Raw genomic sequence first — 27,993 nt, 5'->3', positions numbered from 1 at the left:
ATGTTGCAGAGGTCTTGAATGGAACTGAGCATACTCTACCATGTTGAAAATTGACACCATTAGACACATCACACACATTGCTGCGAGAATTTATACTCTTCGACAGTGTAGAAGCTCCTGGATCCTTTACTGAAGTTTGGATATTTTTCTCAGAAGTAAAATTACTCTCTGACGGCTCAAATCCAATACAGCCCCAAATGAGTCATCCGTTATGACGGAACAAAAGATGATTTTGCCCAATCTATGAGCCAACCGTGCTTCTGCAGACACTCTATTGTATGTTGCAGATGACACAGAAGCAATACCTGAGACTGTGCCAGGATAAAAAGATCGTTGAGGTATGGAAATATTCTTATCCCCTGCTGGCGGAGATAAGCTACCATAATCACCACATTTTTGGTGAATACTCTGGGGGCTGTGGCCAGACCAAATGGCAGAGCCTGAATCTGAAAATGCTGTTGGAGGATAGCGAATTTGAGATAGCGCTGATGGGACAGAGCTATAGGAACATGCAGGTAAGGATCCTGTATATCCAGGGATACCATAAAATCCCATGGTTCCATAGCCAAAATGATGGAATGTAAGGTCTCCATATGAAACCGAGGTACCCAAATGTATTTGTTCAGCATTTTTAGATTGAGTGTGAGCTGGAACGACTAGTTCAGCTTCTGGACTAAAAACAGGTTGGAGTAGAAACCCTGTCCTTGTTGTGCAGGAGGAACAGGAATGATTACTCCTGACTGAAGCAATTTCTGAACTGCCTCTTGCAAAACCCTGGCCCTCGTTTCTACCAAAGAAAGGCTGGTACAATAAAAAAAAAAAACCTTTGAGTAGGGTTTTTCCTGAAAGAAAACGCATAACTGGGATACACCGCTTCTTGCACCCAGGCATCTGTGGTAGACTGCTGCCAGATTTGTGCAAAATGAATAAGTCGGCCTCCCACCCTGGGTTCCCCCAGGTGGAGGCCCGCACCATCAGGCTGATGGCTTATCTTTTTTGTATTCTGAATCAGCTTTCCAGGTGCGTAGCTAAACTGCTCGGTGAGCGGCTAATTTTGAGGCTGATGTTTGAGAGGCAATAGTGCCCATATCTAAGGCTGCTTCTTCCAAGAATATTGCAGCCTGTTTGATATGTGTCACATGGGATTTTTGCTCTCTGGATGTCGTTGAAATTTCCCCTACCAATGCATCTTGCCAGACAGCCACTGCTTTAGCCATCCAGGCTGAGGCCATGGCTGGTCTAATGATTGCCCCAGACAGGGAAAAAAAAGTTGTTGTTTTTTAGCAAACCATCTACTCTCCTATCCGTGACATCATTTATTGATGTTGAAGGCAGAAGTAATGTAGATTTTTGCACTAAGCGAATCACATGCATATCTACTTTAGGGGCTACCTCTCTCTTTAAACAGTCCTCAGTCAGAAAAGGGTAATTGGAATTCCATTTCCTAGGAATTCTAAATTTCTTACTGGGCATAACCCAAGCCTCTTCCATAATTTCCGTCAGCTGTTCTGATCCAGGAAACTCAGTCTTACCTGTTTTGGGACGTTTAAATAAAGGTGCCTTGGATTTTAACACAGTATATGTTGATTCTTCTAAGGATAAAATGGATTTCATTGCAGTAATCAACTCAGATATGTCCACTGAGCTGAGACCTTCTTCCTCATCCTCATATTCAGAACCAGAGTGTAATGAGTCTTCGTCCTCTGATGAGTCCTCATCTGAAACATGTGTAGACTCTGAAGATGTTGTTTTGTGTCTAAATGATTTACTTACCACTGGCTTTTCAGCCTGTTTCTGTTGAGAGGCTACTGCTTCCCCTGTGCTGCACATATAATAGTGCAACCTATCACCGGTACAGAAGTTGGAATTATCCACTCAGCTATACTGGATAATGTCCTGTGCAAACATAGCCCATGGTGGATCAACTTACACCTGCATCTGCCTTGAATATTTCAAGAGACCTTGGTGAAAGCTAATACAGTTTGCATACAACCCATCTTGAACCAGATCCTGAGATGTTAACCCAGCTTTACATGACAAACATGATATGAGTGTTGGTGCTGATGTGAGTGTGTTTTCCTCACCTTTTCTGCTCTAAGACATGATAAATAATCAGACAATTTAACAGTGTAATACACAATTTGTGACTGTAATCACTTTAAAATGTGTTAAAGTGACATACAATCCGACCCTACCCTGTTTAGCACCAGCATTGAGGATCGGAGTAAACAGAGAAAACTGACAGAATTTATAGCAAAGTCAGCAATCACACTAACAGTCAGTCACAGATTATACATTAGTATAATAAGCAATATGACCACATATTCAACTACAGGTACAGTTCACGTATGTAGGAGAAACATATTACTGCATTACTTTATAAAAATGCTTTAACTGTATTCAGACGCATAGCAAAAGAAACCACAGTAATATTATCAAACTCATATGCATTATGCCCTTATCCAACTATTTGTACTCAAAGGTAGATAGAGACTTAGGGCCTAATTCAGACATGGTTGCATGCAGGCTATTTTTTGCACTGCTACGACCAGGTAATCGCCACCCACAGGGGAGGTGGGATTGCTGTGTATGGCTGCAAACGCTTGTGCAGAGAGCTGCACAAACAAAAAGTTTGTGCAGTCTCTGCACAGCTCAGGACTTGCTCACCCGCTGCAATGATCCTTGCTGGAGCTGATGTCAGGATCCCTCCATGGAAACGGCCGGACACGCATGCGTTTTCCTCAACACTCCCAGAAAACGGTGAGTTGACACCCCCGGACGGCCTCTTCCTGTCAATCTTCTTGTGTTTGCTGCTGCAAATGCTTTCTTCATTATTTTTGTCGCTGCCCAGTGATGGCCATCGCCGGCCAGCAACGCGCCTGCGCATTGCGGCCCCCACGCATGCGCTGTTCAGACCCGATCGCACGGCTGCAAATAACTACAGCATGCGATCAGGTCTGAATGACCCACTTAGTGTTTTATAGCCCCCACTCAGGAGAGCGGGATACAGGGAGACTTACCCCGCTTCCAGAATCGATAAATACGAGTGGATCCATATGCTATAAGTGTCCACCGCCGCTCCGTGAAAATATAGTGAACACAGATTGCCAAGTGAACACTGATGCACCAGTCACACAGCCGCTTCAGTTTATGGCAGGAGACTCGGAGGAAACTGGTCGTGAATCGGGGGGGGAGGGGCGACCAGGGGTGCATCCGTCTCCCCACTGCTGATCTCAAAATTAGGGATCGCAGCCTCATGCTACTCCTGGAGCCTTTGATCCCTAAGGCCTAGCACTTGTGCACTCTCGGTGGCAGCCGCGTCAGCGACTGTTTGGTAGTTTCCCCCAAAAGAGTGCGGCTGTGTCCATGTTCCCCCTCTAAGCGGAACCTATGCCTTACCTTCCTCCCGTGCTCCGGCCACAGCCTGGTAACGTCTGCTGGACTTGCTAGTTTTATCCGACACAGACGCCCGCCGAAACAGCACTGTACTCGTGGGTAAGCGTTGTCGCGACTCGGCGGGGAGTAGTTGGAGTGACTCTTTCTAAGGTACGTATAAGACGCTGTTTAGAAAGATCACTCAGAAAAAAATAGTAAGACTATAAAAATAAAGTAAAAAAGCTTATGGCTGCCAAAAACCAGCAGCCCTTAGACCATGGTCCGGCTCCTGCCTCACCAAACTAAAAACTGATTTGCCTGAGCCAGGTGGCAGGTATATATAGACGGGCCCACTGCGTACTGGGAGCCCAGAAAGCTTTGACCGATTGGTGCAAGATCCGCTGTCGCTCATCCATATCCCAATGTATCCTGTGGATACCCTGTGGACCCTGCAGGAGAAAGTGGCCATTTTTCAGGCCAAGTAGATTAAGCATGACAACCATTTTCGGTTGCCTAGCAATTTCTAGTAACCATGGCAACGGCGGCCATTTTGCTGGCAAAGTTTAAGGAGCAAGACAACCAGTTTCTGTTCCTAAACAGTTTTGCTTGTTTCATTTCTACTCATATTGTACAGTGTAATCCAGGCATGTCCCAACTGCGGCCCTCCAGCTGTTGAGAAACTACACTTTCCAGCACGCCCTGACACAGCTTTAGCATTCTCTGACAGCAAGACTGTGTCGGGGCATGCTGGGATATGTAGTTTCACAACAGCTGGAGGGCCTCAGTTTGGACATGCCTGGTGTAATCCTTTTGACTCTTTATTTTACACCAGTGATGTAAAAGTGTGTGGAAATATAGAAATGGTCGTGTGAACATTTCCTAAATATTTCACAAGGTTTCTCAACAGTTTACTAAAATGTAATTACCCACCGCTCTAAGAAATAAATGCCGTCTGTCCTCCAGTGATGGTAGCACATGCAAGGGGTCCAATAGGTAAGCCAGTAGCCCCTAAGCATCCCACCTGGCACCATGTAGGAGGTAATCACCAATCACCATCTGCCTTAGTATGGATTATTCATTTATAATATTCTCTTCCCTTAGTACTAACTAAATCTCAGTAATAGGTATAGAATTGCATGAGGAGTAATGGACAGTAGCACACCCAACCCCTACACAGATAGAATAAAAGGAGGAGCACTCACTGTAGGTATTCTGTAGTGCACCATAGCATAGTGAGTCATTATTATGACATTACATTTTTATTCTTAATTCCCATACATTCAGGTCACTGAATGTGCATTGTGCTCATAGCAATATAATCCCCTATAAGAGTTTTAAACTCGATTGAACATAATAAAATACACCTTTTGCCAATTCTTAAACAAACAACCCCTTATTTTTTGTTTGTTTGTTTGTTTGTTTTTATAAATGGGAAATGAAACTTAACTCATTAAATATGCATTTATAATAATTCAGCTATACAAAAAGAAAAAGTGATTCACTTGTATCTGATTGTTATTTCCACCAATAGCCCATTCATTGCAAACCCTTACACTATCTAGACAAATGTCCTCCTGTGTTCTCCATGTATTGTACTTTGTCTTTCTCAGATTAATGAGATTTGGCTTGTGGTTTTATTTGATACTTTGGTATTGATAGTATCTACTGATGTATTCATAGAATAGTAACAATAGTGTAACACTACTTACTGTTTCACATTAGTATCACATCGTCCCCAATGCAGGCAGAAGATCTGATTATTCTCCGTTCTAAAGCTTCTCATAATATGATAATTGAGATCTACCAGATAAATGTATTCTTAATGCTGTAATATGCAAATGACTATCGTATCGTGAATGTTACTTGGTAAGCAGACATATTAATCGCTGATGTTTTTACTGCAGACATATACTGTGATCTCCCGGACAGTAGAGAGCACAGCTGGTGAGGCACATCTGTCCCCATACGTACTATTCCCGCCGACGGTAGCTATTCACAGTACTGTATGTAATAAGGTTTCTATTTCAAGACTCTTTAGACTTGAGGCTTGTATCACTGCTATGTGTGTGTGTGTGTGTGTGTGTGTGTGTGTGTGTGTGTGTGTGTGTGTGTGTGATTGTCTCCCCTGGCTAGAATGCCAGCATAGACTTCCCGGAATACAGCAATCCTTCTGGCTGAAACGTGATAAAACCTCTAATGGAGACTGATTTTGTTGCCGCACCCGGGAGAAACCCTAAAGTCTTGGAGGGCTTTTTGAAAAGTACTATGCATATGCCTAAGCCAATCAGGATGAAAGGCGCCTTTAACTCATCCAATGACAGCGCAGCACAGTGCATAAATAGAGATGCTAGCGGCTGCTTTCTATATGTATTCGTCTTTTTGCCTTTAGACGTGTTTCGTGAGGAGAGATGGCCAGGACCAAGCAGACCGCCCGCAAATCTACCGGAGGTAAAGCTCCCCGCAAGCAGCTGGCAACCAAGGCTGCTCGGAAAAGCGCCCCAGCTACCGGCGGCGTGAAGAAGCCTCACCGCTACCGTCCCGGGACTGTTGCTCTCAGAGAGATCCGCCGCTACCAGAAATCCACCGAGCTGCTGATCCGCAAGCTGCCCTTCCAGCGATTGGTGCGTGAGATCGCCCAAGACTTCAAGACCGACCTGCGCTTCCAGAGCTCTGCCGTTATGGCCCTACAAGAGGCCAGTGAGGCTTATCTGGTGGGGCTGTTCGAGGACACCAACCTGTGCGCCATCCACGCCAAGAGGGTAACCATCATGCCCAAAGACATCCAGCTAGCCCGCAGAATCCGAGGGGAGAGGGCATAGACACTCGGCACTCCTATACACGCAGCAACACAAAGGCTCTTTTCAGAGCCACCAAATCCTTCTAAACCAGCTGAAGCATAAGTTACACAATGGTGTTTAATTGGACGGATACCACCTCCTTTAGCTCTGCCCAGGCTCCTCGTAGTTAGTAGCCACTAAGCTCACGGCCTATATCCCTTAATTACCCGCACCTTCCTTCCAGCTTGCCGCTGCCCTGGAACAGTGGCGGGAGCCTCCTCAATTCAGCGTGCAGTCAGGGCACAGGGGGCTACTAGTCTTCACCATGAAAGGTTAGAGTTGATCAAGTGTAAGGGAACGTTTTAATAAGGCTCCATGAGCACTTTTCTATGGAAGTAAATGCCTGTAAGGCGGCTCTTTATAGAGTCCTCTACCGAGGAACTTGCCCTACACATCTAGTACCTCCCTTAATGAATCTGGGGGTCAAGCATTTAGCCGTGCAGCTCCGATTCTATGGAACTCACATCCCCGCATAGCTCGAGAGGCCCCCGCTCTAGAATCTTTCATACACACTCATCACTCTCTAAATGTCCATTTAGTATCTCCTGCATAGCTTCCCTGCGCTCCACGGTTTCTGTGCTGTATTGTATTAATTTAATTTGTTTAGCGCTATAAGTCCTATTGCAGAAAGAACATTATGGAAATAACATTGTTATGTCTGCGCTCTACTGCTTGTTACACGCAAGGGTCTGATTTACTTCCCGTCAGAAGCACAACGCCAAGTACGATACTCGCACCTTTCCCGCTAAACAGCGGGCTACTTACTCCCACATGTACAGCATATCATGAATCAGCTCTTTGGGGTCAGGGTGGGTGGCTCTGAAAAGAGCCTGTGTGTTGCGGGGACAAGTATCTAGCAGTGAAATCACTTGCTCTTAGCTGGTTTGTGGCTCTCGGTCTTCTTGGGCAGCAGCACGGCCTGGATGTTGGGCAGAACGCCTCCCTGGGCGATGGTCACCCCACCGAGCAGTTTATTGAGCTCTTCGTCGTTGCGCACAGCCAGCTGCAGGTGGCGGGGGATGATGCGGGTCTTCTTGTTGTCGCGGGCGGCGTTTCCGGCAAGCTCAAGAATCTCAGCCGTCAGGTACTCCAGTACTGCGGCCAGATACACCGGGGCACCGGCTCCCACACGCTCCGCATAGTTTCCCTTCCTCAGCAGACGGTGAACTCGACCGACTGGGAACTGGAGACCGGCCCGGGATGAGCGAGTCTTTGCCTTAGCACGGGTCTTGCCGCCTTGTTTCCCTCTTCCAGACATGCTTGCGAGGTTCAATGAGATAAAAGAGTCTCTCTTTCAACAGAAACACTGAGAGAAATGTCTCTAAAACACCGCCCTCCTCTTACATATATACTCAGAAGCGACATGCTGCTTGCTCTGTGATTGGTCTGCTTACAAGCTAAACAATGCAGCTCAACTTCATCCACAGACCAATCCGCAAAAAGAAGAGTGGGGTTACGATGCCTACCAGTGTCACATGACACTTCTACCCAATAGTGTAGCTTGCATTGGTGATGCCTCGTTTGCATAAGCTGCCTATAAATAAAACAGATGTGTGAGATGACCGCACAGATTTTCTACATTGTGTCGAAGAGATCCTAAAGAATGCCTGATCCAGCAAAGTCTGCTCCGGCGCCTAAGAAAGGCTCTAAGAAAGCGGTGACCAAGACCCAGAAGAAGGATGGGAAGAAGCGTAGGAAGAGCAGGAAGGAGAGTTACGCCATTTACGTCTACAAGGTGCTGAAGCAGGTGCACCCTGACACCGGCATCTCCTCCAAGGCTATGGGCATCATGAACTCCTTTGTCAATGACATCTTTGAGCGCATTGCTGGGGAAGCTTCTCGCCTGGCTCATTACAACAAGCGCTCGACCATCACCTCCCGGGAGATCCAGACCGCCGTACGCTTGCTGCTGCCGGGAGAGCTGGCCAAGCACGCCGTGTCCGAGGGCACCAAGGCTGTTACCAAGTACACCAGCGCCAAGTAATCACCCCCTTCTCTGACCCACATCAACACAAAGGCTCTTCTAAGAGCCACCCACCTCCTCTCTAATCGGGCTGAAACTATGATGGGTATTATATGTGCTACTTGCAAATCTGCCTTATTGTATCTCCGCTTCCATGAACTGTATATTCACTTCCAAACTAAAGCGGGGTCATATAGTCATCATATTACAGATGTCAGCATTAGTGCTTACATAAAGCAATCCATAGAGCAGTGACTGCCCGTGTAGCTGCTGCAGAACTAGAGAATTATTGTATCTTATTCCAATGTTACAAAGTATCAGTAGATTGTAGCAATTGGTCCCGTTGTTCGTATCACTTTGAATCTCCTATAAACACAGTTGCTAAAAGGTTGTTTGTCTTTCAAGATGCCCTGTGTAGAATGCTATTGTTACTGTATCACTGCACGTGTAACACCGGGATCCAATCTCCGGTATCACTGCAGGTATATTGCACCGAATCCATTATAAGACATCAGGTTCCGTTTAGCTGCATTTAATGAAAGGAGATCTTTATGATCGCACAATACAATGCTGGCTTAGGTACACGTGCCAGCTGTGCTCCCTATAGTAACAGAGATACAGGGGGTGGCTGAGCAGCAGTGTTCCGGAGCGGGACTGGCTGAGTGCAGTATCAGCGGCGCTCATTATTACAGGGAGAAGAGAGACCGAAGCGCAGAGCTGACACTCAGACCGAGCCCGGGACAGACGTTACACTGACCAGCCAGAAGCGGCATGTCATTGGAGTGATTGTGTTTTGTCCCGCCGAAATCTGTTCGACTCATTGGTCCATTTTGAATTTTCATCCTCCAATCCCAATGAGGTTGTGCAAGTCACTTATTATATACCTATTATTTATCTGGACAATATATAATAATGGATATTAAAACGGTTAAATTCTAAATGTTTTTTTTTTTTTTACTTCAATAAAAATAAGTCTATGAACAACAGTGTGCTAAATAAAGTAATCTATTATATAAAATAAATTATAGTGCAGTGCTAATATATATATATATATATATATATATATATATATATTATACTTTATGCTGTCCTATATTTATGACATTTCATTTTTTCTGATTTGCTATTTCTCAGTCGTCATCTATATCATCTGTTATGAGCCTTATATCAAATGTTGGGACGTTGATAAGAATGGGACTCAGTATGGATAATATTACATTGTATCTTAGGTTGAATATTATGTTGTACCAAGTACAGGAATTGTATGGGAAAAAAGATCTTAGCTAAGTGTAACTTTATATTGCGTATACATCTTATGCCCCTAATCTGATGGTAAGGCAGTGACTTTTTAACATCTAATTATAGCCATGACTCCGCCTCTCAAAGTGCTCAGTCACCCATCAGGTCCGCTTACCTCTTTCTAAAGAGCAACCGAAAATGGGTTGCCTCATATTTCTTTGTCGTTAGCTATTGAATAATGTCTGGAAGAGGTAAAGGAGGTAAGGGGCTCGGAAAAGGAGGCGCTAAGCGCCATAGGAAGGTGCTGCGGGACAACATCCAGGGCATCACCAAGCCTGCCATCCGCCGCCTTGCCCGGAGAGGAGGCGTGAAGCGTATCTCCGGCCTCATCTACGAGGAGACCCGCGGGGTGCTGAAGGTGTTTCTGGAGAACGTGATCCGGGACGCCGTCACCTACACCGAGCACGCCAAGAGGAAGACGGTCACCGCTATGGATGTGGTCTATGCTCTCAAGCGCCAGGGCCGCACTCTGTATGGCTTCGGAGGCTAAACACCGAGGCGCATCTAATACCATCACCCGCACACAAAGGCCCTTTTCAGGGCCGCCCATCTCTTCTACGAAAGATCTGTAACCCAACGTCTCTGTGTAGTGCTGTACTCTGACTATAAGCCGGGTCCTAGTACTTAATCGTTCCCTCACATTAGGCACACCGCTAGTGGTTGCTGTCTTTATTTGGAGTGATGATGAAAGGACCGGGCCAGTATTTTAGTGAGCTTATGCCCAAGCTGGCCACTACTAATGTGTAATGTTTATGAATTCTTGCAGTGGGTGAGACGTGAGTAGATTTGTCCTAGAGGTACCGCCATGATCCTTTGTTTCGAAGATGGCACAACACACTGTCGGTGGCTGACTAGTTCTAAGCTGTTGAACACAAGTTTTTTTTTTATGAAGGACAAACTAAGTATTCACTAGGAAATCCATGTTCTCTTACAGCTTAGCTTATCGGCGGAGTTTTTGAAAAATGTAACCGCTCTTCTTTAAACCAATCGGTGGAGGGGGACATGCTTACTTCTACCAATCAGCGCAGCTCAGCTTATATGCAAATTTGATGAAAGCAGCCAGGTTACATAATTCATTTTTTGGGGGGACAATGCCTGGGAGAGGTAAGGGGCTCGGGAAAGGAGGCACCAAGCGCTGCAGGACTACATATCATCCAGGGCACCACACAGCCTGCCACCCGCCGCCTAGTCCATAGAGGGGTCCTGCAGGCTTTGAACGTTAATTAACTAATTTAAGGGTCTCCTACATTAATCCAGAAACGAGCTATAGGAACAGGGGCTGTATTTTCAAGGGAGGCATTTTTTTTTTGTAGCAAACAATTATACCTTGTCCGGGTACCTCGCAGTCTGTACATCACCGGGAATGGCGTGCAGAACACGCGGTGCTGTTCCTTACACCAGACTGTACGACCAAGTACACATAAAACAACCATTCAGCTACTACGGGCGGCTGGAGATAGAAGAACCCGACACTTTAGTGTATACGTTCCCGATCTATCTGCAGATTTAACAGATAACTGCATTTAGTCCCGCTCCCCTGCATATCCCACTTATGCAGTGACTGCATGGGGCAGAGTAGATGGGCCAAGTGGTCCATATCCTGCTATCAAGAGCTATGTTTCTAGAACTGATGTGTAAGGGACAAACTAGATATTTCTGCCACATGTAGCGACTTCTTCACTACAGTTTTTATTTAGTCCCCCAATAGATCACATCGTGCGCCTACAGCTCTGCCGAGACAGGGTGGGTGGCTCTGAAAAGAGCCTTTGGGGGATAACAAGGAAGAGAGGCTGCGGCTTTACAATCACTTCTTGGCCGCAGCTTTCTTAGGCTTAGCTGCCTTCTTGGCCGGGCTTTTTGTGGCTTTTGGCTTCGCGGCCTTCTTGGCCGGACTCTTGGCAGCTTTGGGCTTCGCCGCCTTCTTGGCGGGACTCTTGGCCGCCTTCTTAGGCTTCACGGCTATAGGCTTCTTTGGGCTTTTGGCAGCAGCCGCTGTAGCGGGTTTCTTCACCTTTTTCGGGGTCTTGGCTGCACTCGGAGCCTTCTTGGGCTTCTTCGGGGATTTGGCCACTTTCTTCGCTGCAGGTTTCTTGGGCTTCAGGGACTTCTGGGCGGCCTTCTTGCTTTCCACTTGTTTCTTATTGAGCTTGAAGGAGCCGGAAGCGCCGGTACCTTTCACCTGGGTGAGAGTTCCTTTGGTCACTAATCCTTTCACCCCCACTTTGATGCGGCTGTTGTTCCTCTCCACATCGTAGCCTCCGGCAGCCAGAGCCTTCTTCAGGGCGGCAAGAGAAACCCCGCTGCGCTCTTTAGAGGCGGCCACGGCTTTTACGATCAGCTCGGAGACGCTGGGTCCAGAAGACTTGCCGCTCTTCTTTGCTCTTCCAGCAGCTTTCTTCGGCTGCCTCTTCTTTTTGGCTGCGACCTCTGATGGAGGAACAGCGGCGGCGACGGGGGCAGTTTCCGCCATGTTTGCAGAACTTAACTTTAATCAATAATACTACAACGCCCGGTGTTGACTCACGTCTTTTATATACACTGCCGGCTGTGCTGTGATTGGCTGCCGAGAGTGAGGTGTTCTGTGCTCCCATTGGCGGAATGAGCAGCCGTGTAAACTCTTCCCTGTCTGAGTGTACGGGGGAATCTGCTCTCACCTTGTGTTTCCCTAGCGCAGAAAAACAGTCTTTTATAGGGCATGAGGTGAGCGGCGAGCTGGCTCTCTGCACCACACCAGTACTCCAAGGTCTCCCCTAACCCTTTACTGTCATTGCTAGCCTATGCGCTGTGAAGAGTGCCGGGAATAGCCCCTGTCAGCTCACCTAGACCAGGCATGATCTGGCTGGCGTGTAATACATCTTTTCTGCGAAGCGAAAAATGTCTCATCGGGCACTTTTCTCTCCTCCAGGCACTACACCGAACAAAGGTGGCTGGGGCATAATCAGTGCAGAGGATGCCGCATTTTGAAAGACATAAAGGTGATGTGTGGGATGCTGTACACCCGGATGGATAGCACAGGCAGGTTGCCCCACGAGGTATTGGCACTCCTGTCTGGGAACTCTAGTTACTTTGACTAAATAAATAAAAGAAAGATATCTGGCGTGCATAATCAGCTTCAGAATAATCCTGCCGGCCTGAGATTCTCCATGTCCTGAAAAATGCTGGTGGCGTTTTCTCCACATGTTCTTATAATGATCCATATAGACATTGATGCATATCTATGCATCTTAAGTGTGTCAGTAGGTGGGCTATGGGGTCCCGTTCCCATTGATAGGAGACTGATATTTTTAAAAGAGGACATGGGAGCAATAGGGTGAGACCATAGGAATAAAGGGTACAATATCTGGAGACGGGAGAAATAAGGAGACGAGGAGTGGGAGATCAGAGGAGCAAAAGGAACAACAGAGGGAATCGGTATGAATAGTGATACAAATAAAAGGAGACAGTAATAATATGGAGAATAATAAGGGTACAGAGGGAAAAATGGAGAGGCAGAAATATGGGGATACATAAGGGGACCTCTAAGGGTAGTGGCAGGTGGAAGGAATGGATGAAAGGAAGAGAAACAGGGGGAAAATAAAGGTGAATGGGTAAAGATGGCAACAGGAAACAAACGGGGAGATGGGAGAGACAAGGGGAAAATCGGGGGAGACGTGATGGAACACGGGGGAGGAAAAGGAAGAACAAATAGGAGAAGATAGGAAGATGTTGAAGAATTATATGCTCACAATAGTTATGCGGAATAAAATTTAAATGACGTAGCTTGTTAAAAAATAACTAGCTGAGAGGAGAGGATCGACATTGAGGAATGGAAGGCAAATGGAGATGGAAGCGGGTTCTTGAAAAATACCGATGACTACTAACTGGAGGGCGTGTGCCAGCAGCAAGTACCATCCAGGTCTCACTCTCTTCCCCAACCCATGATTGCATGCTGGAGTTGTGATCTAGAGCATTGAGAGTCTCCAGAGCAGGTAGGGAGAACACGGAGCTAGACCTGGGCCACTACTAGGGATTTCTGGGGCCCCAAGGATGGTAGAAACAAAATAGAAATAAAAGCTGACCCATAAAAATATATTTTTTTCAATACTTTTAATGTTTATTTTTTTCAAGAACATGTAAAATGGATATAAAAATAAATAAATATATCTGCATAAAGAAAAAGACAGTAACTAAAATAGAACAATAAGTGGTTGATTTTACGTACAGGGACTATTGTATCTGAAATTAGTCTCCACTGAGCAGATGAAAATCCCCTTTGTACAATCCACATACAGTACACAGCAGCTTTATATTCTCTTCATGCAGTTTCCCGGATACATAAGCTTTAGCTTGTGGTCTAAGTTGATACTTTCACAGATTGTATCCAAATGTTTCAATGGAATAGTTACAATTGAATAATACTGTTTCCCATTAGTATCATATCGTTTCACACACGCAGAAGTTCTGTTCATACTCCATTCTAAAGCTACCGTACGGTAGCGATGACCTAATATGACCTAATATGATTAATGTATTAACGTTTTAAAAATGAAATCATCATTATTATTTTATGCCATAGACAGTGTTTTTGACATATGTAGTTGTGACTTTTCTTATTTTTATTTTTATGTATATCTGCATTCATATTAATATCTCCCTGGAATTAGTGAGTATAGTTTGCAAGTACATACAATGGTATTTACTGTTTCCTATTAGTATAATAGTTTCCAGCACATTCCGAATTTCTGATTATACTCAGATCTAAAGCTTCTCAGAGGCAGTACGGATGGTGTAATGGTTAGCATTACTTCCTCACAGCACTGAGGTCATTAGTTTGATTCCCACCATGGCTCTACTGTAACTGTGTGGAGTTTGTATATTCTCCCTGTATTTGCATGGGTTTCCTACGGGTACTCCAGTTTTCTCCCACAATCCAAAAATATAATTAATTGAGTCCCAATAAAAATTGTTTAAGTGGTGCATGTGGTAGGGAATATATATTGTAAGCTCCACTGGGGCAGGGACTGATGTGAATGCATGTAGTGTAGTGATGTAGTGCAGTGGATAGGGGAATGTAGTGCAGTAATGAGGTGTTATGATAAAGTGCAATGTGTGGGGACACACAGGGGGGAATGTAGTGAAACACGCCGCTGATGGGGTATGTGACTCAGAGGGCATTTGGATCACATAGGGGGATGTTGTCCAAAATATCCCTCTTTTTTCTAAATTTTTGATAATGTGATTATTTTAGTCTTAGGGTTTTTTTTTTTATATTTTTATTTTATTATTATTAATATTACTATTGTTATTATTAATAATAACATTTTTTATAAACACATTTTGGGGAGGGGAATCACTGCTTTTTCCCTGGTGGCGAAAATCCTAGTTTCGGCCATACCCTTAGTAATAGGCTTCATGCTGCCCAATACCGTTACATCAGTATGAGACATTAAACCGTTTTTTCCAGTACCAGGGCCTTTGCTTTGTATAGATTCCCCAAGAACAAGCCCCAAAACTCGGGGAAACTGTTCCTCTTTTCACCTGGGTGGCTCCATACCAGCTGGGAAAGTGCTCCAGGGAAGTTGCCTAGCAATGTCCGATAATTATGGCAATGCTGGCCATTTTGAAGGCCAAGTAGTCTAAACATTGAACCAGTTTCAGTTCCCTAGCAATGTCGGGTAACCATGGCAACAGTGGCCATTTTGATGGCAAATTTGATTTAAGCATGACAACCAGTTTCTGTTCCCTGGCAACAGTTCGGCAACCATAGCAACATATACGTTATGGTAAGAACTTACCATTGATAACAGTATTTTTCCTAAATCCACAAGTTTCACAGGATACATTGTTATATGGTTGAGCGACAGCGGTTCTTACACTAATCGGTCAAAGCTTTTTGGCCTCCCAGCATGCAGTGGACCCGTCCATATATCCTCGCCTCCTGGGTCAGGTAAATCAGTTGTTTTCCAAAGCTTAAGGCAGGAGCATCATGTAGAGCACTAATCAGGCGAGAAGACCACACATGCACAACCTCCCACCCTTCCGTACAAGAGGGAAGAGTTTAGTGAGTAAAAGGATCCTCAAATCAGGTGCGTCAAGGTGGGATATCTGTGGACATAGGAGAAATACTGTTATCAATGGTAACTTATTACCATAACTTATATTTCTCCTGCAGGGTCCACAGGGTATCTACAGGATACATTGGGATGTCCCAAAGCAATTTAGTGGTGGCAACGCTCCTGATTAGACAGGAGAATGCTTGGCCCAAATTCAGCATCCTGAGAGGCAAAGGTATCCACAAGCAAAATGTCTAATGAATGTGTTAATGGAAGACCATGTGGCTATCTTACATATCTGTTCTGCTGAAGCACCATGCTGTGCTGTCCATGATGGACCTACTTTACGAGTAGAGTGAGCAGAGACATTATCCGGAAACAGGAGATCAGCCTTCGAATATGCTTCTGAAATCGTCATCCAAAGCCACCTCGCCAGTGTCTGCTTACCAGCAGGCCACCCTCTCCTATGAAATCCGTAGAGAACAAAGAGATAATCTGTCTTTCTGATAGCACTGGTACGATCTACGTAGATCCTTAAGGCATGGACAATTTCCAACGATGCATCTCCCGCAGATAGGTCTGGCCCCTGGAAAGCCGGGACTACAATTTCTTTGTAAAGGTGGAATTTAGACACCACCTTAGGAAGATACCCAGATTTAGTTCTGAGAACCGATCTATCTGGATAAAAAATGAGAAATGGAGGACAAAATAATAATGCGCCAAATGCTGAAACTCTTCGAGCTGAAGCCATAGCCAGAAGAAAGAGAACCTTAGCTGTCAACCATTTAAAATCTACTCTTTTAAGTGGTTCAAATGAGGAAACTTGAAGGGCCTTTAGAACTAAACTTAGATCCCAAGGCACTGTAGGAGGAACAGAGGGACGTTGAATGTGCAGCATTACCTGGAAAAAAGTGTGCCCATTCTGTAGGTTGGCAATTTTCTTTTGGAACCATACAGTTAGTGCTGACACCTGCACTCTCAAAGAAGCCACCCTTAAACCAGAAGGAATGCTAGGATTCTGGAAATTCTGAAAGACCTGGGGTCAAGTTTCCGTTCACTGCACCATTGAATATAGGCTTGCCATATTATGTGATAAATGCGAGCTGAGGAGGTTTTCCTTGCTCTAAGCATTGTTTGAATTACCTGTTGAGAGAATCCTTTTGACTTCAGGATGGAGGTCTCAAGAGCCACGCCATCAAAGACAGTCAATCCAGATGTCTGTGATGGCAAGGCCCCTGAATCAGTAGATCTGGATGTTGAGGTAGTAGGAATAGAGCATCCATCGACATCCTCTGCAGATCTGTGCACCAATGTTTTATGGGCCAAGCCGGAGCTATTAGTATAACGGCACTTTTCCTTTTTATTATTATTATTATTATTATTACTACCGCCACCAGTTTTTTATATAGTGTACACATATTATTATTATTATTATTATTATTATTACCAGTTATTTATATATTATACATATATTTTGCAGTGCTTTACAGAGCATATTTAGCCATATACATCAGTCCCTGCCCCAGTGGAGCTTGCAATCTATAAACCCTATCACATGTACACACAGACACACATTCACACTAGGGTTATTTTTTTTCTTTGTTGGAAGCCAATTAACCTACCAGTATATTTTTGGATTGTGAGAGGAAACCGGAGTACCCGAAGGAAACCCATGCAAGTACGGGGAGAATATACAAACTCCACACAGTTAGGGCTATGGTGGGAATCGAACCCATGACCTCAGTGCTGTGAGGCAGTAATGCTAACCATTACACCATCCATACTTTTACCTTTCTCACCACCCTGGTTAACAGGGTGATGGTAGGAAACACATAGGCCAGACGAAAGTCCCATCTCACTGACAGGGCATCCATCTTCCTTGGTCCACTGCACCTAGAAGCAATTTCTTCCTGACACTGCTCCTCAGCCCTGAAGGCTGGCATCTGTTGTCAGAATTTCCCAATCTGATATCCAAAAGGGTCTCCCTTTGTCCAGATGGGCTGTCTGTAGCCACCAGGCTAATGACCTCCTTCCTTCCAGAGGAAGAATCATAGTCTGCATTTTTATTGTCTGATGACCCCATTCCACTTGGTAAGGATCCGATGTTGCAGAGGTCTTGAATGGAACTGAGCATACTCTACCATGTTGAAAATTGACACCATTAGACACATCACACACATTGCTGCGAGAATTTATACTCTTCGACAGTGTAGAAGCTCCTGGATCCTTTACTGAAGTTTGGATATTTTTCTCAGAAGTAAAATTACTCTCTGACGGCTCAAATCCAATACAGCCCCAAATGAGTCATCCGTTATGACGGAACAAAAGATGATTTTGCCCAATCTATGAGCCAACCGTGCTTCTGCAGACACTCTATTGTATGTTGCAGATGACACAGAAGCAATACCTGAGACTGTGCCAGGATAAAAAGATCGTTGAGGTATGGAAATATTCTTATCCCCTGCTGGCGGAGATAAGCTACCATAATCACCACATTTTTGGTGAATACTCTGGGGGCTGTGGCCAGACCAAATGGCAGAGCCTGAATCTGAAAATGCTGTTGGAGGATAGCGAATTTGAGATAGCGCTGATGGGACAGAGCTATAGGAACATGCAGGTAAGGATCCTGTATATCCAGGGATACCATAAAATCCCATGGTTCCATAGCCAAAATGATGGAATGTAAGGTCTCCATATGAAACCGAGGTACCCAAATGTATTTGTTCAGCATTTTTAGATTGAGTGTGAGCTGGAACGACTAGTTCAGCTTCTGGACTAAAAACAGGTTGGAGTAGAAACCCTGTCCTTGTTGTGCAGGAGGAACAGGAATGATTACTCCTGACTGAAGCAATTTCTGAACTGCCTCTTGCAAAACCCTGGCCCTCGTTTCTACCAAAGAAAGGCTGGTACAATAAAAAAAAAAAACCTTTGAGTAGGGTTTTTCCTGAAAGAAAACGCATAACTGGGATACACCGCTTCTTGCACCCAGGCATCTGTGGTAGACTGCTGCCAGATTTGTGCAAAATGAATAAGTCGGCCTCCCACCCTGGGTTCCCCCAGGTGGAGGCCCGCACCATCAGGCTGATGGCTTATCTTTTTTGTATTCTGAATCAGCTTTCCAGGTGCGTAGCTAAACTGCTCGGTGAGCGGCTAATTTTGAGGCTGATGTTTGAGAGGCAATAGTGCCCATATCTAAGGCTGCTTCTTCCAAGAATATTGCAGCCTGTTTGATATGTGTCACATGGGATTTTTGCTCTCTGGATGTCGTTGAAATTTCCCCTACCAATGCATCTTGCCAGACAGCCACTGCTTTAGCCATCCAGGCTGAGGCCATGGCTGGTCTAATGATTGCCCCAGACAGGGAAAAAAAAGTTGTTGTTTTTTAGCAAACCATCTACTCTCCTATCCGTGACATCATTTATTGATGTTGAAGGCAGAAGTAATGTAGATTTTTGCACTAAGCGAATCACATGCATATCTACTTTAGGGGCTACCTCTCTCTTTAAACAGTCCTCAGTCAGAAAAGGGTAATTGGAATTCCATTTCCTAGGAATTCTAAATTTCTTACTGGGCATAACCCATGCCTCTTCCATAATTTCCGTCAGCTGTTCTGATCCAGGAAACTCAGTCTTACCTGTTTTGGGACGTTTAAATAAAGGTGCCTTGGATTTTAACACAGTATATGTTGATTCTTCTAAGGATAAAATGGATTTCATTGCAGTAATCAACTCAGATATGTCCACTGAGCTGAGACCTTCTTCCTCATCCTCATATTCAGAACCAGAGTGTAATGAGTCTTCGTCCTCTGATGAGTCCTCATCTGAAACATGTGTAGACTCTGAAGATGTTGTTTTGTGTCTAAATGATTTACTTACCACTGGCTTTTCAGCCTGTTTCTGTTGAGAGGCTACTGCTTCCCCTGTGCTGCACATATAATAGTGCAACCTATCACCGGTACAGAAGTTGGAATTATCCACTCAGCTATACTGGATAATGTCCTGTGCAAACATAGCCCATGGTGGATCAACTTACACCTGCATCTGCCTTGAATATTTCAAGAGACCTTGGTGAAAGCTAATACAGTTTGCATACAACCCATCTTGAACCAGATCCTGAGATGTTAACCCAGCTTTACATGACAAACATGATATGAGTGTTGGTGCTGATGTGAGTGTGTTTTCCTCACCTTTTCTGCTCTAAGACATGATAAATAATCAGACAATTTAACAGTGTAATACACAATTTGTGACTGTAATCACTTTAAAATGTGTTAAAGTGACATACAATCCGACCCTACCCTGTTTAGCACCAGCATTGAGGATCGGAGTAAACAGAGAAAACTGACAGAATTTATAGCAAAGTCAGCAATCACACTAACAGTCAGTCACAGATTATACATTAGTATAATAAGCAATATGACCACATATTCAACTACAGGTACAGTTCACGTATGTAGGAGAAACATATTACTGCATTACTTTATAAAAATGCTTTAACTGTATTCAGACGCATAGCAAAAGAAACCACAGTAATATTATCAAACTCATATGCATTATGCCCTTATCCAACTATTTGTACTCAAAGGTAGATAGAGACTTAGGGCCTAATTCAGACATGGTTGCATGCAGGCTATTTTTTGCACTGCTACGACCAGGTAATCGCCACCCACAGGGGAGGTGGGATTGCTGTGTATGGCTGCAAACGCTTGTGCAGAGAGCTGCACAAACAAAAAGTTTGTGCAGTCTCTGCACAGCTCAGGACTTGCTCACCCGCTGCAATGATCCTTGCTGGAGCTGATGTCAGGATCCCTCCATGGAAACGGCCGGACACGCATGCGTTTTCCTCAACACTCCCAGAAAACGGTGAGTTGACACCCCCGGACGGCCTCTTCCTGTCAATCTTCTTGTGTTTGCTGCTGCAAATGCTTTCTTCATTATTTTTGTCGCTGCCCAGTGATGGCCATCGCCGGCCAGCAACGCGCCTGCGCATTGCGGCCCCCACGCATGCGCTGTTCAGACCCGATCGCACGGCTGCAAATAACTACAGCATGCGATCAGGTCTGAATGACCCACTTAGTGTTTTATAGCCCCCACTCAGGAGAGCGGGATACAGGGAGACTTACCCCGCTTCCAGAATCGATAAATACGAGTGGATCCATATGCTATAAGTGTCCACCGCCGCTCCGTGAAAATATAGTGAACACAGATTGCCAAGTGAACACTGATGCACCAGTCACACAGCCGCTTCAGTTTATGGCAGGAGACTCGGAGGAAACTGGTCGTGAATCGGGGGGGGAGGGGCGACCAGGGGTGCATCCGTCTCCCCACTGCTGATCTCAAAATTAGGGATCGCAGCCTCATGCTACTCCTGGAGCCTTTGATCCCTAAGGCCTAGCACTTGTGCACTCTCGGTGGCAGCCGCGTCAGCGACTGTTTGGTAGTTTCCCCCAAAAGAGTGCGGCTGTGTCCATGTTCCCCCTCTAAGCGGAACCTATGCCTTACCTTCCTCCCGTGCTCCGGCCACAGCCTGGTAACGTCTGCTGGACTTGCTAGTTTTATCCGACACAGACGCCCGCCGAAACAGCACTGTACTCGTGGGTAAGCGTTGTCGCGACTCGGCGGGGAGTAGTTGGAGTGACTCTTTCTAAGGTACGTATAAGACGCTGTTTAGAAAGATCACTCAGAAAAAAATAGTAAGACTATAAAAATAAAGTAAAAAAGCTTATGGCTGCCAAAAACTAGCAGCCCTTAGACCATGGTCCGGCTCCTGCCTCACCAAACTAAAAACTGATTTGCCTGAGCCAGGTGGCAGGTATATATAGACGGGCCCACTGCGTACTGGGAGCCCAGAAAGCTTTGACCGATTGGTGCAAGATCCGCTGTCGCTCATCCATATCCCAATGTATCCTGTGGATACCCTGTGGACCCTGCAGGAGAAAGTGGCCATTTTTCAGGCCAAGTAGATTAAGCATGACAACCATTTTCGGTTGCCTAGCAATTTCTAGTAACCATGGCAACGGCGGCCATTTTGCTGGCAAAGTTTAAGGAGCAAGACAACCAGTTTCTGTTCCTAAACAGTTTTGCTTGTTTCATTTCTACTCATATTGTACAGTGTAATCCAGGCATGTCCCAACTGCGGCCCTCCAGCTGTTGAGAAACTACACTTTCCAGCATGCCCTGACACAGCTTTAGCATTCTCTGACAGCAAGACTGTGTCGGGGCATGCTGGGATATGTAGTTTCACAACAGCTGGAGGGCCTCAGTTTGGACATGCCTGGTGTAATCCTTTTGACTCTTTATTTTACACCAGTGATGTAAAAGTGTGTGGAAATATAGAAATGGTCGTGTGAACATTTCCAAAATATTTCACAAGGTTTCTCAACAGTTTACTAAAATGTAATTACCCACCGCTCTAAGAAATAAATGCCGTCTGTCCTCCAGTGATGGTAGCACATGCAAGGGGTCCAATAGGTAAGCCAGTAGCCCCTAAGCATCCCACCTGGCACCATGTAGGAGGTAATCACCAATCACCATCTGCCTTAGTATGGATTATTCATTTATAATATTCTCTTCCCTTAGTACTAACTAAATCTCAGTAATAGGTATAGAATTGCATGAGGAGTAATGGACAGTAGCACACCCAACCCCTACACAGATAGAATAAAAGGAGGAGCACTCACTGTAGGTATTCTGTAGTGCACCATAGCATAGTGAGTCATTATTATGACATTACATTTTTATTCTTAATTCCCATACATTCAGGTCACTGAATGTGCATTGTGCTCATAGCAATATAATCCCCTATAAGAGTTTTAAACTCGATTGAACATAATAAAATACACCTTTTGCCAATTCTTAAACAAACAACCCCTTATTTTTTGTTTGTTTGTTTGTTTGTTTTTATAAATGGGAAATGAAACTTAACTCATTAAATATGCATTTATAATAATTCAGCTATACAAAAAGAAAAAGTGATTCACTTGTATCTGATTGTTATTTCCACCAATAGCCCATTCATTGCAAACCCTTACACTATCTAGACAAATGTCCTCCTGTGTTCTCCATGTATTGTACTTTGTCTTTCTCAGATTAATGAGATTTGGCTTGTGGTTTTATTTGATACTTTGGTATTGATAGTATCTACTGATGTATTCATAGAATAGTAACAATAGTGTAACACTACTTACTGTTTCACATTAGTATCACATCGTCCCCAATGCAGGCAGAAGATCTGATTATTCTCCGTTCTAAAGCTTCTCATAATATGATAATTGAGATCTACCAGATAAATGTATTCTTAATGCTGTAATATGCAAATGACTATCGTATCGTGAATGTTACTTGGTAAGCAGACATATTAATCGCTGATGTTTTTACTGCAGACATATACTGTGATCTCCCGGACAGTAGAGAGCACAGCTGGTGAGGCACATCTGTCCCCATACGTACTATTCCCGCCGACGGTAGCTATTCACAGTACTGTATGTAATAAGGTTTCTATTTCAAGACTCTTTAGACTTGAGGCTTGTATCACTGCTATGTGTGTGTGTGTGTGTGTGTGTGTGTGTGTTTTGATTGTCTCCCCTGGCTAGAATGCCAGCATAGACTTCCCGGAATACAGCAATCCTTCTGGCTGAAACGTGATAAAACCTCTAATGGAGACTGATTTTGTTGCCGCACCCGGGAGAAACCCTAAAGTCTTGGAGGGCTTTTTGAAAAGTACTATGCATATGCCTAAGCCAATCAGGATGAAAGGCGCCTTTAACTCATCCAATGACAGCGCAGCACAGTGCATAAATAGAGATGCTAGCGGCTGCTTTCTATATGTATTCGTCTTTTTGCCTTTAGACGTGTTTCGTGAGGAGAGATGGCCAGGACCAAGCAGACCGCCCGCAAATCTACCGGAGGTAAAGCTCCCCGCAAGCAGCTGGCAACCAAGGCTGCTCGGAAAAGCGCCCCAGCTACCGGCGGCGTGAAGAAGCCTCACCGCTACCGTCCCGGGACTGTTGCTCTCAGAGAGATCCGCCGCTACCAGAAATCCACCGAGCTGCTGATCCGCAAGCTGCCCTTCCAGCGATTGGTGCGTGAGATCGCCCAAGACTTCAAGACCGACCTGCGCTTCCAGAGCTCTGCCGTTATGGCCCTACAAGAGGCCAGTGAGGCTTATCTGGTGGGGCTGTTCGAGGACACCAACCTGTGCGCCATCCACGCCAAGAGGGTAACCATCATGCCCAAAGACATCCAGCTAGCCCGCAGAATCCGAGGGGAGAGGGCATAGACACTCGGCACTCCTATACACGCAGCAACACAAAGGCTCTTTTCAGAGCCACCAAATCCTTCTAAACCAGCTGAAGCATAAGTTACACAATGGTGTTTAATTGGACGGATACCACCTCCTTTAGCTCTGCCCAGGCTCCTCGTAGTTAGTAGCCACTAAGCTCACGGCCTATATCCCTTAATTACCCGCACCTTCCTTCCAGCTTGCCGCTGCCCTGGAACAGTGGCGGGAGCCTCCTCAATTCAGCGTGCAGTCAGGGCACAGGGGGCTACTAGTCTTCACCATGAAAGGTTAGAGTTGATCAAGTGTAAGGGAACGTTTTAATAAGGCTCCATGAGCACTTTTCTATGGAAGTAAATGCCTGTAAGGCGGCTCTTTATAGAGTCCTCTACCGAGGAACTTGCCCTACACATCTAGTACCTCCCTTAATGAATCTGGGGGTCAAGCATTTAGCCGTGCAGCTCCGATTCTATGGAACTCACATCCCCGCATAGCTCGAGAGGCCCCCGCTCTAGAATCTTTCATACACACTCATCACTCTCTAAATGTCCATTTAGTATCTCCTGCATAGCTTCCCTGCGCTCCACGGTTTCTGTGCTGTATTGTATTAATTTAATTTGTTTAGCGCTATAAGTCCTATTGCAGAAAGAACATTATGGAAATAACATTGTTATGTCTGCGCTCTACTGCTTGTTACACGCAAGGGTCTGATTTACTTCCCGTCAGAAGCACAACGCCAAGTACGATACTCGCACCTATCCCGCTAAACAGCGGGCTACTTACTCCCACATGTACAGCATATCATGAATCAGCTCTTTGGGGTCAGGGTGGGTGGCTCTGAAAAGAGCCTTTGTGTTGCGGGGACAAGTATCTAGCAGTGAAATCACTTGCTCTTAGCTGGTTTGTGGCTCTCGGTCTTCTTGGGCAGCAGCACGGCCTGGATGTTGGGCAGAACGCCTCCCTGGGCGATGGTCACCCCACCGAGCAGTTTATTGAGCTCTTCGTCGTTGCGCACAGCCAGCTGCAGGTGGCGGGGGATGATGCGGGTCTTCTTGTTGTCGCGGGCGGCGTTTCCGGCAAGCTCAAGAATCTCAGCCGTCAGGTACTCCAGTACTGCGGCCAGATACACCGGGGCACCGGCTCCCACACGCTCCGCATAGTTTCCCTTCCTCAGCAGACGGTGAACTCGACCGACTGGGAACTGGAGACCGGCCCGGGATGAGCGAGTCTTTGCCTTAGCACGGGTCTTGCCGCCTTGTTTCCCTCTTCCAGACATGCTTGCGAGGTTCAATGAGATAAAAGAGTCTCTCTTTCAACAGAAACACTGAGAGAAATGTCTCTAAAACACCGCCCTCCTCTTACATATATACTCAGAAGCGACATGCTGCTTGCTCTGTGATTGGTCTGCTTACAAGCTAAACAATGCAGCTCAACTTCATCCACAGACCAATCCGCAAAAAGAAGAGTGGGGTTACGATGCCTACCAGTGTCACATGACACTTCTACCCAATAGTGTAGCTTGCATTGGTGATGCCTCGTTTGCATAAGCTGCCTATAAATAAAACAGATGTGTGAGATGACCGCACAGATTTTCTACATTGTGTCGAAGAGAGCCTAAAGAATGCCTGATCCAGCAAAGTCTGCTCCGGCGCCTAAGAAAGGCTCTAAGAAAGCGGTGACCAAGACCCAGAAGAAGGATGGGAAGAAGCGTAGGAAGAGCAGGAAGGAGAGTTACGCCATTTACGTCTACAAGGTGCTGAAGCAGGTGCACCCTGACACCGGCATCTCCTCCAAGGCTATGGGCATCATGAACTCCTTTGTCAATGACATCTTTGAGCGCATTGCTGGGGAAGCTTCTCGCCTGGCTCATTACAACAAGCGCTCGACCATCACCTCCCGGGAGATCCAGACCGCCGTACGCTTGCTGCTGCCGGGAGAGCTGGCCAAGCACGCCGTGTCCGAGGGCACCAAGGCTGTTACCAAGTACACCAGCGCCAAGTAATCACCCCCTTCTCTGACCCACATCAACACAAAGGCTCTTCTAAGAGCCACCCACCTCCTCTCTAATCGGGCTGAAACTATGATGGGTATTATATGTGCTACTTGCAAATCTGCCTTATTGTATCTCCGCTTCCATGAACTGTATATTCACTTCCAAACTAAAGCGGGGTCATATAGTCATCATATTACAGATGTCAGCATTAGTGCTTACATAAAGCAATCCATAGAGCAGTGACTGCCCGTGTAGCTGCTGCAGAACTAGAGAATTATTGTATCTTATTCCAATGTTACAAAGTATCAGTAGATTGTAGCAATTGGTCCCGTTGTTCGTATCACTTTGAATCTCCTATAAACACAGTTGCTAAAAGGTTGTTTGTCTTTCAAGATGCCCTGTGTAGAATGCTATTGTTACTGTATCACTGCACGTGTAACACCGGGATCCAATCTCCGGTATCACTGCAGGTATATTGCACCGAATCCATTATAAGACATCAGGTTCCGTTTAGCTGCATTTAATGAAAGGAGATCTTTATGATCGCACAATACAATGCTGGCTTAGGTACACGTGCCAGCTGTGCTCCCTATAGTAACAGAGATACAGGGGGTGGCTGAGCAGCAGTGTTCCGGAGCGGGACTGGCTGAGTGCAGTATCAGCGGCGCTCATTATTACAGGGAGAAGAGAGACCGAAGCGCAGAGCTGACACTCAGACCGAGCCCGGGACAGACGTTACACTGACCAGCCAGAAGCGGCATGTCATTGGAGTGATTTTGTTTTGTTCCGCCGAAATCTGTTCGACTCATTGGTCCATTTTGAATTTTCATCCTCCAATCCCAATGAGGTTGTGCAAGTCACTTATTATATACCTATTATTTATCTGGACAATATATAATAATGGATATTAAAACGGTTAAATTCTAAATGTTTTTTTTTTTTTACTTCAATAAAAATAAGTCTATGAACAACAGTGTGCTAAATAAAGTAATCTATTATATAAAATAAATTATAGTGCAGTGCTAATAAATATATATATATATATATATATTTATTATACTTTATGCTGTCCTATATTTATGACATTTCATTTTTTCTGATTTGCTATTTCTCAGTCGTCATCTATATCATCTGTTATGAGCCTTATATCAAATGTTGGGACGTTGATAAGAATGGGACTCAGTATGGATAATATTACATTGTATCTTAGGTTGAATATTATGTTGTACCAAGTACAGGAATTGTATGGGAAAAAAGATCTTAGCTAAGTGTAACTTTATATTGCGTATACATCTTATGCCCCTAATCTGATGGTAAGGCAGTGACTTTTTAACATCTAATTATAGCCATGACTCCGCCTCTCAAAGTGCTCAGTCACCCATCAGGTCCGCTTACCTCTTTCTAAAGAGCAACCGAAAATGGGTTGCCTCATATTTCTTTGTCGTTAGCTATTGAATAATGTCTGGAAGAGGTAAAGGAGGTAAGGGGCTCGGAAAAGGAGGCGCTAAGCGCCATAGGAAGGTGCTGCGGGACAACATCCAGGGCATCACCAAGCCTGCCATCCGCCGCCTTGCCCGGAGAGGAGGCGTGAAGCGTATCTCCGGCCTCATCTACGAGGAGACCCGCGGGGTGCTGAAGGTGTTTCTGGAGAACGTGATCCGGGACGCCGTCACCTACACCGAGCACGCCAAGAGGAAGACGGTCACCGCTATGGATGTGGTCTATGCTCTCAAGCGCCAGGGCCGCACTCTGTATGGCTTCGGAGGCTAAACACCGAGGCGCATCTAATACCATCACCCGCACACAAAGGCCCTTTTCAGGGCCGCCCATCTCTTCTACGAAAGATCTGTAACCCAACGTCTCTGTGTAGTGCTGTACTCTGACTATAAGCCGGGTCCTAGTACTTAATCGTTCCCTCACATTAGGCACACCGCTAGTGGTTGCTGTCTTTATTTGGAGTGATGATGAAAGGACCGGGCCAGTATTTTAGTGAGCTTATGCCCAAGCTGGCCACTACTAATGTGTAATGTTTATGAATTCTTGCAGTGGGTGAGACGTGAGTAGATTTGTCCTAGAGGTACCGCCATGATCCTTTGTTTCGAAGATGGCACAACACACTGTCGGTGGCTGACTAGTTCTAAGCTGTTGAACACAAGTTTTTTTTTATGAAGGACAAACTAAGTATTCACTAGGAAATCCATGTTCTCTTACAGCTTA

The 27,993-nt window shown here is 45.3% G+C and overlaps 9 protein-coding genes across 9 annotated transcripts; 6 read left to right on the top strand and 3 right to left on the bottom strand.

The window, feature by feature from the left end:
• The first annotated feature begins 5,755 nt into the window (after positions 1–5,755).
• Positions 5,756–6,250, top strand: LOC135005088 (histone H3). Its single transcript, XM_063951880.1, has one exon. The coding sequence runs from the start codon at positions 5,784–5,786 to the stop codon at positions 6,192–6,194; it is 411 nt and encodes a 136-aa protein (XP_063807950.1). The 5' UTR covers positions 5,756–5,783; the 3' UTR covers positions 6,195–6,250.
• Positions 6,251–7,025: 775 nt separating this feature from the next.
• On the bottom strand, positions 7,026–7,555 carry LOC135005090 (histone H2A type 1-like). Its single transcript, XM_063951882.1, has one exon. The coding sequence runs from the start codon at positions 7,468–7,470 to the stop codon at positions 7,078–7,080; it is 393 nt and encodes a 130-aa protein (XP_063807952.1). The 5' UTR covers positions 7,471–7,555; the 3' UTR covers positions 7,026–7,077.
• Positions 7,556–7,757: 202 nt separating this feature from the next.
• Positions 7,758–8,247, top strand: LOC135005091 (histone H2B 1.1-like). Its single transcript, XM_063951883.1, has one exon. It carries the CDS (start codon positions 7,816–7,818, stop codon positions 8,194–8,196), a length of 381 nt encoding a protein of 126 aa, XP_063807953.1. The 5' UTR covers positions 7,758–7,815; the 3' UTR covers positions 8,197–8,247.
• A 1,371-nt stretch (positions 8,248–9,618) lies between these two features.
• Positions 9,619–10,024, top strand: LOC135005095 (histone H4). The gene has a single exon (XM_063951886.1). The coding sequence runs from the start codon at positions 9,653–9,655 to the stop codon at positions 9,962–9,964; it is 312 nt and encodes a 103-aa protein (XP_063807956.1). The 5' UTR covers positions 9,619–9,652; the 3' UTR covers positions 9,965–10,024.
• A 1,196-nt stretch (positions 10,025–11,220) lies between these two features.
• LOC135005085 (histone H1B-like) lies at positions 11,221–12,088 on the bottom strand. Its single transcript, XM_063951876.1, has one exon. The coding sequence runs from the start codon at positions 11,942–11,944 to the stop codon at positions 11,279–11,281; it is 666 nt and encodes a 221-aa protein (XP_063807946.1). The 5' UTR covers positions 11,945–12,088; the 3' UTR covers positions 11,221–11,278.
• An 11,256-nt stretch (positions 12,089–23,344) lies between these two features.
• LOC135005087 (histone H3) lies at positions 23,345–23,839 on the top strand. The gene has a single exon (XM_063951879.1). The coding sequence runs from the start codon at positions 23,373–23,375 to the stop codon at positions 23,781–23,783; it is 411 nt and encodes a 136-aa protein (XP_063807949.1). The 5' UTR covers positions 23,345–23,372; the 3' UTR covers positions 23,784–23,839.
• Positions 23,840–24,613: 774 nt separating this feature from the next.
• Positions 24,614–25,144, bottom strand: LOC135005089 (histone H2A type 1-like). The gene has a single exon (XM_063951881.1). It carries the CDS (start codon positions 25,057–25,059, stop codon positions 24,667–24,669), a length of 393 nt encoding a protein of 130 aa, XP_063807951.1. The 5' UTR covers positions 25,060–25,144; the 3' UTR covers positions 24,614–24,666.
• Positions 25,145–25,364: 220 nt separating this feature from the next.
• LOC135005092 (histone H2B 1.1-like) lies at positions 25,365–26,155 on the top strand. The gene has a single exon (XM_063951884.1). The coding sequence runs from the start codon at positions 25,405–25,407 to the stop codon at positions 25,783–25,785; it is 381 nt and encodes a 126-aa protein (XP_063807954.1). The 5' UTR covers positions 25,365–25,404; the 3' UTR covers positions 25,786–26,155.
• Positions 26,156–27,200: 1,045 nt separating this feature from the next.
• LOC135005094 (histone H4) lies at positions 27,201–27,606 on the top strand. Its single transcript, XM_063951885.1, has one exon. The coding sequence runs from the start codon at positions 27,235–27,237 to the stop codon at positions 27,544–27,546; it is 312 nt and encodes a 103-aa protein (XP_063807955.1). The 5' UTR covers positions 27,201–27,234; the 3' UTR covers positions 27,547–27,606.
• The last annotated feature ends 387 nt before the right edge of the window (positions 27,607–27,993 follow it).

The sequence above is a fragment of the Pseudophryne corroboree genome, unplaced genomic scaffold, assembly GCF_028390025.1.
Source record: "Pseudophryne corroboree isolate aPseCor3 unplaced genomic scaffold, aPseCor3.hap2 scaffold_1959, whole genome shotgun sequence".
NCBI classification, from domain to species: Eukaryota; Metazoa; Chordata; class Amphibia; order Anura; family Myobatrachidae; genus Pseudophryne; species Pseudophryne corroboree.
This window is presented reverse-complemented; position numbering and strand designations above follow the sequence as displayed.

Bases quoted from the DNA above. Each gene is read 5' to 3' on its own strand.
- LOC135005088 (XM_063951880.1), top strand. From the start codon at position 5,784: ATGGCCAGGACCAAGCAGACCGCCCGCAAATCTACCGGAGGTAAAGCT.
- LOC135005090 (XM_063951882.1), bottom strand. From the start codon at position 7,470: ATGTCTGGAAGAGGGAAACAAGGCGGCAAGACCCGTGCTAAGGCAAAG.
- LOC135005091 (XM_063951883.1), top strand. From the start codon at position 7,816: ATGCCTGATCCAGCAAAGTCTGCTCCGGCGCCTAAGAAAGGCTCTAAG.
- LOC135005095 (XM_063951886.1), top strand. From the start codon at position 9,653: ATGTCTGGAAGAGGTAAAGGAGGTAAGGGGCTCGGAAAAGGAGGCGCT.
- LOC135005085 (XM_063951876.1), bottom strand. From the start codon at position 11,944: ATGGCGGAAACTGCCCCCGTCGCCGCCGCTGTTCCTCCATCAGAGGTC.
- LOC135005087 (XM_063951879.1), top strand. From the start codon at position 23,373: ATGGCCAGGACCAAGCAGACCGCCCGCAAATCTACCGGAGGTAAAGCT.
- LOC135005089 (XM_063951881.1), bottom strand. From the start codon at position 25,059: ATGTCTGGAAGAGGGAAACAAGGCGGCAAGACCCGTGCTAAGGCAAAG.
- LOC135005092 (XM_063951884.1), top strand. From the start codon at position 25,405: ATGCCTGATCCAGCAAAGTCTGCTCCGGCGCCTAAGAAAGGCTCTAAG.
- LOC135005094 (XM_063951885.1), top strand. From the start codon at position 27,235: ATGTCTGGAAGAGGTAAAGGAGGTAAGGGGCTCGGAAAAGGAGGCGCT.